This window comes from Caenorhabditis remanei, chromosome IV (assembly GCF_010183535.1).
Source record: "Caenorhabditis remanei strain PX506 chromosome IV, whole genome shotgun sequence".
NCBI classification, from domain to species: domain Eukaryota; kingdom Metazoa; phylum Nematoda; class Chromadorea; order Rhabditida; family Rhabditidae; genus Caenorhabditis; species Caenorhabditis remanei.
In genome coordinates, this window is record NC_071331.1 from 21,055,002 (window position 1) to 21,068,265 (window position 13,264).

At 39.2% G+C, this 13,264-nt stretch overlaps 2 protein-coding genes across 2 annotated transcripts; both read right to left on the reverse strand.

Moving 5' to 3' along the window:
• Positions 1-285: 285 nt before the first annotated feature.
• On the reverse strand, positions 286-908 carry GCK72_015515 (uncharacterized protein; the record flags this gene model as incomplete). Its single annotated transcript, XM_053730931.1, has 3 exons — positions 286-379; positions 436-701; positions 810-908. 3 exons carry the CDS (start codon positions 906-908, stop codon positions 286-288), a joined length of 459 nt encoding a protein of 152 aa, XP_053585703.1.
• Positions 909-2,830: 1,922 nt separating this feature from the next.
• Positions 2,831-9,143, reverse strand: GCK72_015516 (uncharacterized protein; the record flags this gene model as incomplete). Its single annotated transcript, XM_053730932.1, has 6 exons — positions 2,831-2,947; positions 4,325-4,595; positions 5,696-6,010; positions 7,372-7,493; positions 8,948-9,022; positions 9,096-9,143. The coding sequence occupies 6 exons, from the start codon at positions 9,141-9,143 to the stop codon at positions 2,831-2,833; spliced, it is 948 nt and encodes a 315-aa protein (XP_053585704.1).
• Positions 9,144-13,264: the final 4,121 nt, after the last annotated feature.

Consider the following 13,264-nt stretch of genomic DNA (forward strand, 5'->3'; position numbering starts at 1 on the left):
ACAACAACTTTATTATAATAATAAAAACAATTAAAAAAACAAATTTTAAAAACAATTTAAAAATATAAACGCGTATGGTTGTGGTGTGGCGTATGGTGTGTGGGGGGGGGGGGGGGGGGGGGGGTAGTAGTTGTAGTAGGTGTCGATGAAGTTGTGGTTGTAGTAGGTGTCGATGAAGTTGTAGTTGTAGTATGAGTATGATGATGATGGCTGGTGGTTGGTGTGGTCTGCAATAAAAAAAAGATGAATTATTATTCAACCATAACTATTATCTATTTTCCTACCTCATCCAGTGTGGTGATGATGAGTGTGTGGTTGTAGTAGGTGTCGATGAAGTCGTAGTATGAGTATGATGATGGTGGCTGGTGGTTGGTGTGGTCTGCAATAAAAAAAGATGAATTATTATTCAACCATAACTATTATCTATTTTCCTACCTCATCCAGTGTGGTGATGATGAGTGTGTGGTTGTAGTAGGTGTCGATGAAGTCGTAGTATGAGTATGATGATGGTGATGGTTGGTGGGTGGTATGGGTTGACCTATACGGTGGCCACAACCACTTCCACTGGGTACATGGACCCTGGATCCTCCACCAAGAAGACCATACGGTCCTCCGGGTGAAGAAGCCAGATCCCATGGACCTGGTGGAAGTGGTCGGCCACCGTGGTCCGGCGGCTTTTTGGGCCGAAGGCCATGAATGCGCTAAAAGAAAAAACTATAGATATATGTATAAAAATAGTAAACTCACTTGTGTGTGGCCACTTGAATAGTTCCTCGGATGGTTCGGGTGCCACCACCTCGGGCCGGTACCTCAAATGCGGTACCAAAAATCTCTCTTCCGAATGTAACGACCCTATGGGCGTACATATTGAGAGCCGATTCCACCTCCGCATAGTCCGTAGGATTCATTCTGTCCAGTCAGAGTGTCCAATAGTCGAGGGGAAGGATGTGGGGTAGTTAGAATTCACAAAGAATCAGGAGATAGAGGGGGACCAGCCATACAGTAGGCAGTCTGAGGGGCAGAATGAGATGGGAGATCGTGTATGTCTTACGTCAAGTCGGGAACGTATCTGCGTACTCTGCGTATTGCTTTCTGGGAAGAGCGCGCACCATTTTCTCGGCTCCTGGGAAAACTCCAGGCTTATGACCCTAAAAGTGGTGCGCGCTCTTCCCAGAAGGCAATACGCAGAATACGCAGATGTGTTCCCGCCTTGACGTAAGACATACACGATATCCCATCTCATTCTGCCCCTCAGACTGCCTACTGTATGGCTGGTCCCCCCTTTGTCTCCATGATTCTCAGTGAATACTAATCTACCCCCATCTTCCCGTCTACTCTATTCCTACATTGATATTCCAAAGCGATTTCCTATAAGGCTCGGAGAACTCAAACATCGGTTGCGCGTTCTGCGAAGAAAAGCACATGTCGGACAGATGCTTCAACTTTCCGGAGTACCTGGAGAGAAAAAAGAAATTAATCAAGAAACAACTTTGTCTCAAGTGTCTCCTCCGACAACAAGACGAGGAAAAGTGCAAGTACCACAAAAGGTGCTTCTACTGTACCCAGATCACCCATCATTGTTCAATGTGTCCCGAGAAGATCGAAATCAAATGGGACGAAAACGACGGACCATCGAAAGGAGCGAAGAAACGAAAGCGCGAGGAAGAGTCACAAGGCTCGAAGCGATCCAAGGAATAAATCATTTCTTCAAACTTGTTTCTCACCCCCATCCACTGTTGTAGAATCTTTCACCCTCATCCTTTTCTCATTTTCAATCGCTGAATACGGTACCACCGGTGAAATTAGGTGGGTCTCAGTCAATGCTATATTAATTCGTTTTCATTTTTTCCAGAGATTGAAAGAGATAGAAAGCTCTCTACCAGCCGTGGCTAAACGAATCAATGGAAATGGAAGAACGTTTACCCGATGTCCAAAGTGTGAGAACCACTTACACATTACGTGTGCCTTGTTCCTTGGATAAGATCTCTCTGTTTCCATTTTTATTACAATTGCCCCCCATTACAGTAATCAACTTAATTAGGGAAAGGAGTTGGAGTAACATGGGACAGACTGCAATCGCAGTCTTCCACACATGCCTTCTCCTTAAAATTCTAAAAATTCATATTAACTTAATTATTCAAAGAATTTTTGAATGTTTGTTTTGCTAAAAAGTTTTTTTTGTAAATCAATAAATTAGTTACTAATTAAAAAGTGTTTCTACCTTCATAGCACTCAACGAGTCGCGTTGCGTGCGCGCGACGCGGTTCGTATTGACTAAAATTCGCAAAAAAAAACTATATTTTCTCCGAAACGCGCCAAAGTCACGCCAGTTTAATGAAAATTTTCAAAAAACCGCCTAAAACCAAAAAAATCTGCATATCCAAGGCAGTTTTTCCCGGATTCTCAAAAACGCGCCGACGTCACGCCAGACTGTGGATCAAATCGGAATTCAATAGGATTCCCAAGTTTCAGTCTATCTAAAACTGCTCTGAAATTCTCAACAATCACAGAAAAACATGGAAAAACGCGTCAACGTAACGCCAGACACTTCGAAAATCGCTGAAATTGACTGAAATAAATAGAAATTCATCCCGAAAAAGCGGAAAACGGGGAAAAACAACAAAAATAATTGGGTCTCACATCGAAAATACAAGTTTTTGGGGATTTTTTGAGAAAAAAATAGGGAATTATGGTAATTTTGGTGGTTTTTAGACCGAAAAATCGATTTTTCAGCCAAAAAAATCACTCAAAAATCGATAAATTAGAGCGTTGAGGGGGATAAAAATAGTTTTTTTGATAATTGGAATATTTCAGAGTCATTTTCAGACGTCTATCTCTGTGATCCGTTGGATTGTCCTCCTTGCGACGCCGTCATTCCCTCTCTTTCTTTATTCTCTCGTGGCACTTTTATCCATTGTCCTTGCAAGTTTTCACGCCAAATTGTGATCTGGAAATGACGATTTTTGGAGGAGTTTTCGGGTTGAAAATTAAGTTTTTAAAAGACAAACCGGCTGAAAACCTCGAAATTTTAAGGTTTCTAAGCTCAAAAACTGGTTTTTTTAAAAAGAAATGCTGTGAAAATGTGGCTTTTGGACTGAAAATTTGCATAAAACATCAATTTTCTATACTTTTTCTGTATAAATTTAAAATATCGGCGTTTTTCCGAGTTATTAACCCTATTTCAGCTCAAAAATCAATAATTTTTAACGGAAAAAGGGGCAACGTCACGCCAGTCTGAAGCTATAATTGTTTTAATTGTGCTTAATTACCCTGGAAGTGACTGTAAAATTCCAGGAATCCGTCTATTTCGGATAACGGATTTCAGAAAAGCGCCAACGTCACGCCAGTCGGGAAAATTTGATAAAAATGAGATTTCTCTAGAATTTCAGCATAAAACAGTGGATTTTTGGCTGAAAATGAGTAAAAATATCATTTTTGTCAATTTCCCAAAAACCGCGTCAACGTCACGCCAGCCAGGGGCTATAATTGTTTTAATTGTGCTTAATTATCCTCAAAGTGACTGTAAAATTCCAGGAATCCGCCTAATTCGGATCACGGATTTTGGAAACGCGCCAACGTCACGACAGTCGGGAAAATTTGATAAAAATGAGATTTCTCTAGAATTTCAGCATAAAACAGTGGATTTTTGGCTGAAAATGAGTAAAAATATCATTTTTGTCAATTTCCCAAAAACCGCGTCAACGTCACGCCAGCCAGGGGCTATAATTGTTTTAATTGTGCTTAATTATCCTCAAAGTGACTGTAAAATTCCAGGAATCCGCCTAATTCGGATCACGGATTTTGGAAACGCGCCAACGTCACGACAGTCGGGAAAATTTGATAAAAATGAGATTTCTCTAGAATTTCAGCATAAAACAGTGGATTTTTGGCTGAAAATGAGTTTAAAAAAAATCATTTTTCGTCAATTTCCCAAAAACCGCGCCAACGTCACGCCAGTCAGGGGCCATAATTTCTTTAATTGTGCTTAATTACCCTGGAAGTGACTGTGAAATTCGAATCCGCCTATTTTGGATAACGGATTTCGGAGACGCGCCAACGTCACGCCAGTTGGAAAAATTTGATAAAAATGCGATTTCCCTAGAATTTCAGCATAAAAAAGTTAATTTTTGAAGCTTTTCAAGCTGAAAAACTGGTTTTTATCAAAGAAATGCCGGTAAAATGTAGTTTTTCGACTGAAAATTTACATAAAACATCAATTTCCTAGGATTTTTCCAGATAATTTTTTTTCAGAATTTCAGCAGTCGATTTTTGGCTGAAAATGACCGAAAAAACTTATTTTTCGTCAATTTTCCCCAGTATTTACCATATTATCATCACCAGAAACGGACAAAAACGATCCACACGGTGAGAACGAAGCGTGATACAGTGGACACGGCGATTTCTCCAACAATTTCGACTTCCATTCGTCGGTTTCGATATTCGAATTACGGTACAAAACGAGATTTCCCTCCAAACCACACGAAACGATCGAATGTTGTCCTTTGTTTGTCACTGGACACCATGCCGCCTCACGGACGAAATCTGTGTGTCCGTTGAGAGTTTTCTCCAGAATCCATTCGTTTGTCGACTCGTTTCTGGAAGAACAATTTAGAGATAAATGAACGGCTTTTGGGGGAAATTTGGGTTTTTTGGCTGAAAAATCTGGTTTTTGAGCTGAAATTCAGGTTTTTTAACTGACAATCAGGGTTTTTAGCTGAAAATTCGGGTTTTTTAACTGAAATTCTGGTTTTTCAAAGCTGAAAATTCAGGTTTTAAAGCTTAAATTAGGTTTTTTAGCTGAAAATTCAGGTTTTTTGACTGAAATTTGGGTTTTTTTCATACTTGTCAACCGGGCCGAAACGGGCCGACACGGGCCGGCTCGTAACTCGCTCCAAACTGAATATTATGAGCTGGAAAATATATCAAAATGTAGATCTCGACGAGTTCTATCTCCGTGATTTACTACGGGCCAGATGGCTATTTGTTAATGTGCCGCGGACCGGCAAAAAGTGCCAAAAAACGCGAAAATGGCCAAAAAAGCCATTCTAGCCCGGCCCGCGGCACATTAACGAATAGCCATCCGGCCCGTAGCAGATCACAGACATAGAACTCGTTGAGATCTACATTTTGGTATATTTTTCAGCTCATAATATTCATTTTGACGCGAGTTACGAGCCAGCCCGTGTCGGCCCGTTTCGGCCCGGTTGACAAGTATGGTTTTTTTAAACTGAAAATCTGGGTTTTTAGCTGAAATTTGGGTTTTTTAGCTGAAAATTCAGGTTTTTAGCTGAAATTTGGGTTTTTTAGCTGAAAATTCAGGTTTTTTGACTGAAATTTAGGTTTTTTTAAACTGAAAATCGGGTTTTTTAGCTGAAATTTGGGTTTTTTGGCTGAAAATTTGGGTTTTTGGCTGAAATCAAGATTTTAAGCGGAAAATCAGATTTTAAAAGCTGAAAATCGAGTTATTCTAAGCTGAAATTCAGGTTTTTTGGCTGAAAATTTGGGTTTTATGCCTGAAATTCAGGTTTTTAAGCGAAAAATCGTGGTTTTTAAAGCTGAAATTTGGGATTTTTTGACTGAAATTCAGGTTTTTTTTGACTGAAATTCAGGTTTTTTTTGCCAATTTTCCCAAGTTTTCTGTCCTTTTCATCGATTCTAGACGGAAAAACTCCAATTTTCGGTCATTTTCACTCACAAAACCCAAATCTTTGCACATTTATCGTTTCCAGCCGACACGAGACGCTTCTTCGCCGTCGGATCAGCACTTCCGGGTGCCCATGAGACAGAATTCACTCCCTGTTCGTGACATTTCTGGATTTTCGACGATTGCCATTGTCCGGTGACTGAATCGTAACGAAGAATTCCGATATCACCGTCGGCTGACGATGAAGCCAACCAGAGACCGTATTGATGAGGGGCGAATGCGACGGAAGTCGTCGACGCCTCATGACACGCCCATTCGTACGATTTCTGCCAGCGGCCATTGATTTCTTGCCAGATTATCACTTTTCTGCAATAAAAATTGAGAAGTTTTACTGAAAATTGTGAAAAAATGGGTCGTTTTGGACTGAAAATAAGGATTTCCAGCTGAAAACCTCAAAACTGCAGAGATTCCTGTAATTTTTCACTCTAAAAAGCAAAAACTCGAAAATTTGAGGCAAATTTTGATAAACAAGCACCTCAACCATGACAATTCTGAGCTTTTTTAATCCTTAACAGCTCAAAATTCAAAGATTTCAATCAATTCTCCCTTCAAAACCGGGTTTCAGCGATTTTCGGCATTCTTTTACCAGAATTTTGGGCAAAAATACATAATTTTTGGAGTTTTTTCGATTCGAGGTTACCCAATTTTCGATCTCAAAATCTCAAAATTGGTTATAGCTAATTAGCTAATTTCCTGGGTCATTTTGAGATGAAAATAAGGATTTCCGGCTCAAAATCACCAAAACCTGGCTGAAAATAGTGAAAATAGATCGAAATCGACTCAAATTTTGACATACACAAAGAATCTGGCTATATGTACGTTTACAGAGAATTTCAGGCTTAAAATTGCCTAAATTACATAAAACAAGCCATTTTGTGCAAAAATCGATTAAAATGAATTAAAATTCATCGAAACTGATATAAACCAAGTCATTTTGAGCTGAAATTGGTCAAACTGATTACTACAGAGCTGAATACAAAATAAAATCAGTTTTTTTTCTCAAAATTGCTCAAAATTCTCGATTTTCGACTTCAATGACATCAAGAATCTGCAATTTCAGCTCAAAATGACTCGTTTTATATCAATTTGAAGAATTTCTGGTGAATTTTAAGCAAAAATCTTGATTTTTAGATTATTTTGATCGATTTTAGCTGGTTTTTAGCTGAAAATAGTGAAAAACTGATTGAAAAATTGATCAATTCGAATCAAAATGAACTGAAAATCTAAAATTTTCGCTTAAAATCAGCAAAATTCATCAAAACTTGCAATTTTTAGCTCAAATTGATTGAAACTTAAGAAAATCAAGAGTTTTGGCTGCAAATTGACAAAATTTCAGCAAAATGGCCAAAATGGCCAAAATGAATTGAAAAACATCAATTTTTCGCTCGGAATTTGCTAAATTTGCTCAAAAATGGTATAAAACAACTAATTTCGCCTTAATCTTCAAAAAATTAGCTGAAATTTCCTGAATTTAGTTGAAAATGTGCAAAAAAGTCGTTGAAATCCATTTCATTTCAATTTCGGGCTAAAAATTATCATAAATCGACTAAAATCGACATAAAATAACCCATTTCGCCTCAAAATCTTCAAAAAATTAGCTTAAAATCTCCTGAATTTAGCCGAAAAATTGAGAAAAAAATCTGCAAAAATCCATTTCATTTCCTTACTTATCATAAGCAGCCGATGCAAGAAGTCCACCGTATTTTGGATGAGCCCATGATACTTTCCATACTGGTCCATTGTGTCCGGATAGTTCGATTAGTGGATACGATTGACCGTTTGGGCGGACCTGAAAACGAATTTTTGGACGTTTTTGGGAGAAAAATTGAGCCGAAAACTAAATAAAACAAGCCATTTTGTGCTAAAATCGATCAAAATAATCTAAAAATCAAGATTTTTGCTTAAAATTCACCAGAAATTCTTCAAAATTGATATAAAACGAGTCATTTTTGAGCTGAAATTGCAGATTCGTGATGTTATTGAATTCGAAAATCGAGAATTTTGAGCAAAATTCAGCGAAATTGAAATGAAATAGATTTCACCGACTTTTTTGCACATTTTCAACTAAATTCAGGAGATTTTACGCAAATTTTTTGAAGATTTTGAGGCAAAATGGGTTGTTTAATGTCAATTCATTTCGGCCATTTTGCTTCTTAAATTTCAATCAATTTGAGCTAAAAATGACAAGTTTTTTTTTCAATTTTGATGAATTTTTACTGATTTTAAGCAAAAATATTAGATTTTCAGTTCATTTCGATCGATTTTAGCAAAAAAAATGGCTTGTTTCATGTAGGTTTTAGTCGATTTTTGGTAATTTTGTAACAAATTTGCTTATGTAAAACATTTCAACCAGATTTTGGTGATTTCAAGCCAAAACTCCTCATTTTCATCTCAAAATGACCCATTTTTATCAATTTTTCACTATTTTCAGTCAAGTTTCATCAATTAAGAGCACACATCTTGATTTTCATTTCATTTTGCCCATTTTCAGCTCAAAATGGCCGTCTTTTTATCAATTTTTCATTAAAATTCCTCTGTTTTTACAGAAAACTGGTCAATTAGAAGCAAAAATTCATAATTTTCAATTCATTTTGATCGATTTTTGCACAAAATGGCTTGTTTTATGTAATTTTTAGTCGATTTTTGACAATTTTAAGCTCGAAAGTCTCTATAAACGTACTTATAGTCAGATTCTTTGCGTATGTCAAAATTTGAGTCGATTTCGATCTATTTTCACTATTTTCAGCCAAGTTTTGGTGATTTTGAGCCGGAAATCCTTATTTTCATCTCAAAATGACCCAGGAAATTAGCTAATTAGCTATAACCAATTTTGAGATTTTGAGATCGAAAATTGGGTAACTTCGAATCGAAAAAACTCCAAAAATTATGTATTTTTGCCCAAAATTCTGGTAAAAGAATGCCGAAAATCGCTGAAACCCGGTTTTGAAGGGAGAATTGATTGAAATCTTTGAATTTTGAGCTGTTAAGGATTAAAAAAGCTCAGAATTGTCATGGTTGAGGTGATTTTTTAGCAAAATTTGCAGCATGACACTCAAATTTTCGAGTTTTTGCTTTTTAGAATGAAAAATTACAGGAATCTCTGCAGTTTTGAGGTTTTTAGCATGAAAAACGCTCCAATTCGCTCTCAAATTGCTAAAAACCGGAAAAAAAGCTATTTTCCACTTAAAAAAACAATTTTTTTTCTTTTTTCTAGAAATTTCGGGTATTTTCTACGATATTGACCTCAAAAATCTTGACAAGACGATCGGATCCACACGTGGCAAGTCGATTTCCGTAGATGTTGAGTTGAGCGTCGTGCTGGAATTATTTATTGATTCTTGATTCACTAAAAATCGAAAAACTTGAGTTTTTTCCGTTTTTTCCCACTTACAATGGCATCACGATGTTGGGTATCGATTCTCTGGCGAATTGTGGTCATTTTTCACCTAAAAACTTGCAAAAAATCAGTAAAAATCGCCGAAAAACGAGAAAAATTGCGTTCAAAAAATCGCGTTGGAAGGACACGAGAAACTCGTCAACGCTATGCACCAGTTTCGCGCCATGCCTCTCGTTGGCGCATTTCTCGTGCCCGACGAAAAAATTGGGGCACGTGGCAAAAGTCACAAGGAATCAATAGAAAAGAGGCGATAAACATGAAAAAGTGATGGAAAATCAGATTAATTTTTAATTATTTCATTAAAATTTAGTTGAAATCGAGGAAAATCGTGAAAAATCAATTAGAAAAGGTATATGGTGCATCGGTACCTGAAAAATCTGAAATTTTCGGAATTTTTTGTTATTTTTAGGTTATTTCTGCTTGTTTCCGATTATTCTTTTGCATTTTTCTCCACAAAGACCGAAAACCCCACTGGAGACCACTGTACTTTGTAGGCTGATTCTCTGCCCCCTCCCAATCATCATCTTGTGACGTATCACGACTTTTTTATGACCATTCTTTCGGGGTAATCGACAGTCTCTCCCTCTCTACCCATTAGTGTCTGTATCAAATAATTTTTTGACGGGTTTTTTTTTTGGGAAAAGTTAGAAAAATATTGATTTTTGGGCTGGAACTCGAGGGGAACTAGTTTTTAATGCGTTTACTGTAGATTTTGATTAAGAAAAATAAGGTTTTGAACAGCGTAAGTTCGAAAAATTGCCTAAAAACCTTTTAAGTCGGTTTTTGAGCTTTTTAACTAACTTTTACACCTGAAAATATCTTTTTTTCTTACATTTTCAACAACTTTCCTCTCTAAAACGCAAAAAACCCCCACATTTTCCCCTAAAAACGCTATAAAACCGGCGAAAATTGCTGAAAATTTTCTGATAAACACCGGGTTACTGTAACTGTCGTAGAATCTTGGGCATTGTACGCATTCTGCGTGATTGCGTACAATGCGTCAAATCTGACGAGCAAGTGTATTTTTTAAGCTGAAACTGGCTGAAATTTTTAGTTTTCGTTGGTTTTTAACGGAAAAAAGTGATATCAAGGTGATTTTAAGGCGAAAAATGAGGTTTTTCAACTAATTTTCGCGGTATTTGGCCCCAAAACCTTTAAAATCACGTTGATAAATCCAAAAACTATTTTTCTCAATTTTCAGCCCTAAAACCGAATTTAATCTGCAAAAAAAAGTGTTCTTTGTACCAAAATGTATCAAATTTGCAAATAAAACTAGAATAAACTCAGGCAACTCAATATCAATCTAATTAGACGCGGCATCAGTTAGATTAGCTTGAATGTTGGCATGATTAGATTAATGCCGCGTCTAATTAGATTGATGAGCAATCTTGTAAGATTAATGCGCGTCTCATTAGATTAGTGTGAAATCTTGTGTAACTTGTGATAACATTTGAAAATTTTTTAGGTAAAAAAAGAAATAGTAAATTTATTCAAATAAAAAACAAGAGTTTTTACAATAGAAAAGTACAAAAAATATAACAGAAAATGAAAATTGAAAATTAGTCGAAAATCCATTGCACCAAGTTGTTCTCTGTCCGGCTGCTGTCCATTGTCGTCCACTCGGCGAATTTTGCTGTAAAATAAACGAAACTATCAAAAACTGTTTGATTTCGGAACTCACAAAAAAAATCTTCGTTCGAAGCTTATATGGAGAGCGCTGATGTTGAAGAAGTAGACAATTACACCTGAGCAATGAACTATAGTAAGCAACGCAAGACTTTTATACTCAACTACTAGTTTATTAGTTACTCAAATGTTACAAGTGAAAGGGTGAAAGAGGGTTACAAAGAGAAATAGGGACTGGTGCAAGTTCACCCGTAAGAACTGCCTAGAGAAAGGGAATTCTCAGCTTATATAGTGGTGAAAAGGGGGCGGAGTTAGTAAATCCATGAGTTGGCGCCATGGCGGTTGAGCGCCAGGTCAAACAGTCCTCGTGGTGGCGGAGTGTCGTTGTGGCGGTGGCGGCGAGAGAGCGTTGGCGACGAGAGAGACAGCAGACACGACGACGGCGGCGATGACAGTTGCAGGCCTAGGAATTGTGGCGACGAGACTGTGAGCGGAGGCGAGCAGTTTCGACGCGAAATAGTTGACTTCTGAAAGTGTCAAATTTGGTGAAACAACTGTGGGCTTTAGACAAAGAGCCGAGCAGGCCTAAGGGATTCATCCGAATACCTTACACCTCCCCCCTTTAAATAAAACGACCGCCCTCGGTCGGCAATTAAACAACCTTCGGGTTGAAGATACACTTAAGTAAACTTGCGTGAACTTCAAATTTGACTGCAGACGTTGCGTCCTCTTGTAGAGTTCAGACTTCTGATGGTCCTTGAGCTTGGACGTAGCCATGTTGTGGGTGGTTGGAAAGTATAGAGACCAGAGCGCGTAGGTCTTGGAACCCGCGCATAACGCTTACTGGATATCTCGACATCGTACTTGATCCTTGTCGAGATGGATCTTCTTCTCAGAAGTTGTCGATCGTAGACTTGCTCGTTGAACCTTTCGGTTTCCTTCGGTTCCGAACCGGCTTCTGCCTTGATCCTGTAGCTGGTTCCGGCGTTGGAGCAGCTTCCTTCTTGTTCTTCCTCGTCTTGGCTGACGGCTTTGATGTCCTTGAAGACGATGCAGACTTCATTGAACCAAAATGAGCTGACGATTTTGTTGTCCACTGTTGACGCAATGATCCGGACTGGATCCTTCCCGACTTCGGAAGCTACCTCCCCCCTTGGTTCGATGATGGCGTATCGACTTGAGGGACGGTGATTACTGCAGGTAATCCTCCAAGGTATGAACCTTCAGTGGTGGCGACCGTTGCCTTCACGAATTGTTGGTAGAACCAAAAACGATGAACTTCGGAGTTGAACCTTTCCGGGTCTAGCTTGACATAACTGGAGCTATTGACGTCCTGACCAATGGTGAACGAATCTTGAAAGATTCCTGTGAAGTCCTTCTCAACTTCGACTGCTGTTCGACTAAGCTTGGATTGTTAACGGCAGTGATCCGAAGATGCACTAGTTGTGTTTGCTTGAGGTGGGACGGCTCGCCATAAGTTTCTCATTCATCTCGAAGAGCTTCTCGACTTGCTTCTGGAGCTTCGCAATCTCCCGAGCTAAGTGCGACTGGCGGGAATCTGGCGTGGCCTTTTGACGTGTTCCTCCGAGAGTTCGGCTGTTAACTCTGGGCTGACTTGGTGTTGCGACTCTGGGTCCAGATCTCGGTCCGTCAGATTTGACCTTCCTCTCCTTGCTTGGAGAACGCGAAGCCGATCCTAGCCTTCCTGTCGTAGCGGCGGATTGCTTTGCCTTCTTGGGGCATTCCCAAGCGAAGTGACCAACTTTCCCGCAGAAGAAGCAAACTTCTTTCCGGTCAGGAGGTGACTGGCTCTTGGAGTGCTTGAAAAGCTTCAACCTCTCCGTTGAGGCAAACTCTGGAATGAGACTCGAATCCGTTTCGTTTGCCCAGCTATCGATGTCGACAATCGGGTCAGTGTTGACTTTATTATCCTTGCCGGTCCGTATCGAGTGATTGCTGGCAACGCTGCTTGCTGATAGTCGAAGATGACATTCCTGACATTTAGAGTCTTCTCCTAGCGGCACGATTTTCTTGCCAAACGGAACTTCGGCTTGCTTGATGCTAGCAGCTAGCAATTCCAGTTTCAGATTCAACGTTTCTATCTGTGCATCTCTGCTTCTTAGATCTCGCCGGAGGTTCTCGATCGTCTCCCTGGAATCCGCGAGATCAATCCTTGCTTGAGCAGCTTCAGCGAATCCTTCTCGGGCTTTTCCATACCATTGCGAGATGAGATGTCCTGCTTCACTGTTGCAGTGGTCATTGTAGAAGTTATTGAACCTTGGTTGTTGCAGAAACATTGGAACCAGTTGACCGACCTCCTGAAGTGGCTGAGTGACTTTGTCCGACCAGACGTCACGTGGATCCTGTCCTGACATCTCTCTTCTTAGCTTACGTTCGTCATCATGACCAGTTTCAACTCTTTGTACTTCGCAAACTTCACGTGGAGTGAATTGTGTTTTGACAACATGCTCACTGAGCTGATTTATAGAGAAATGGACGGTTGACAGAGCATAACGGACTGCCGCGCAGGTCATGGA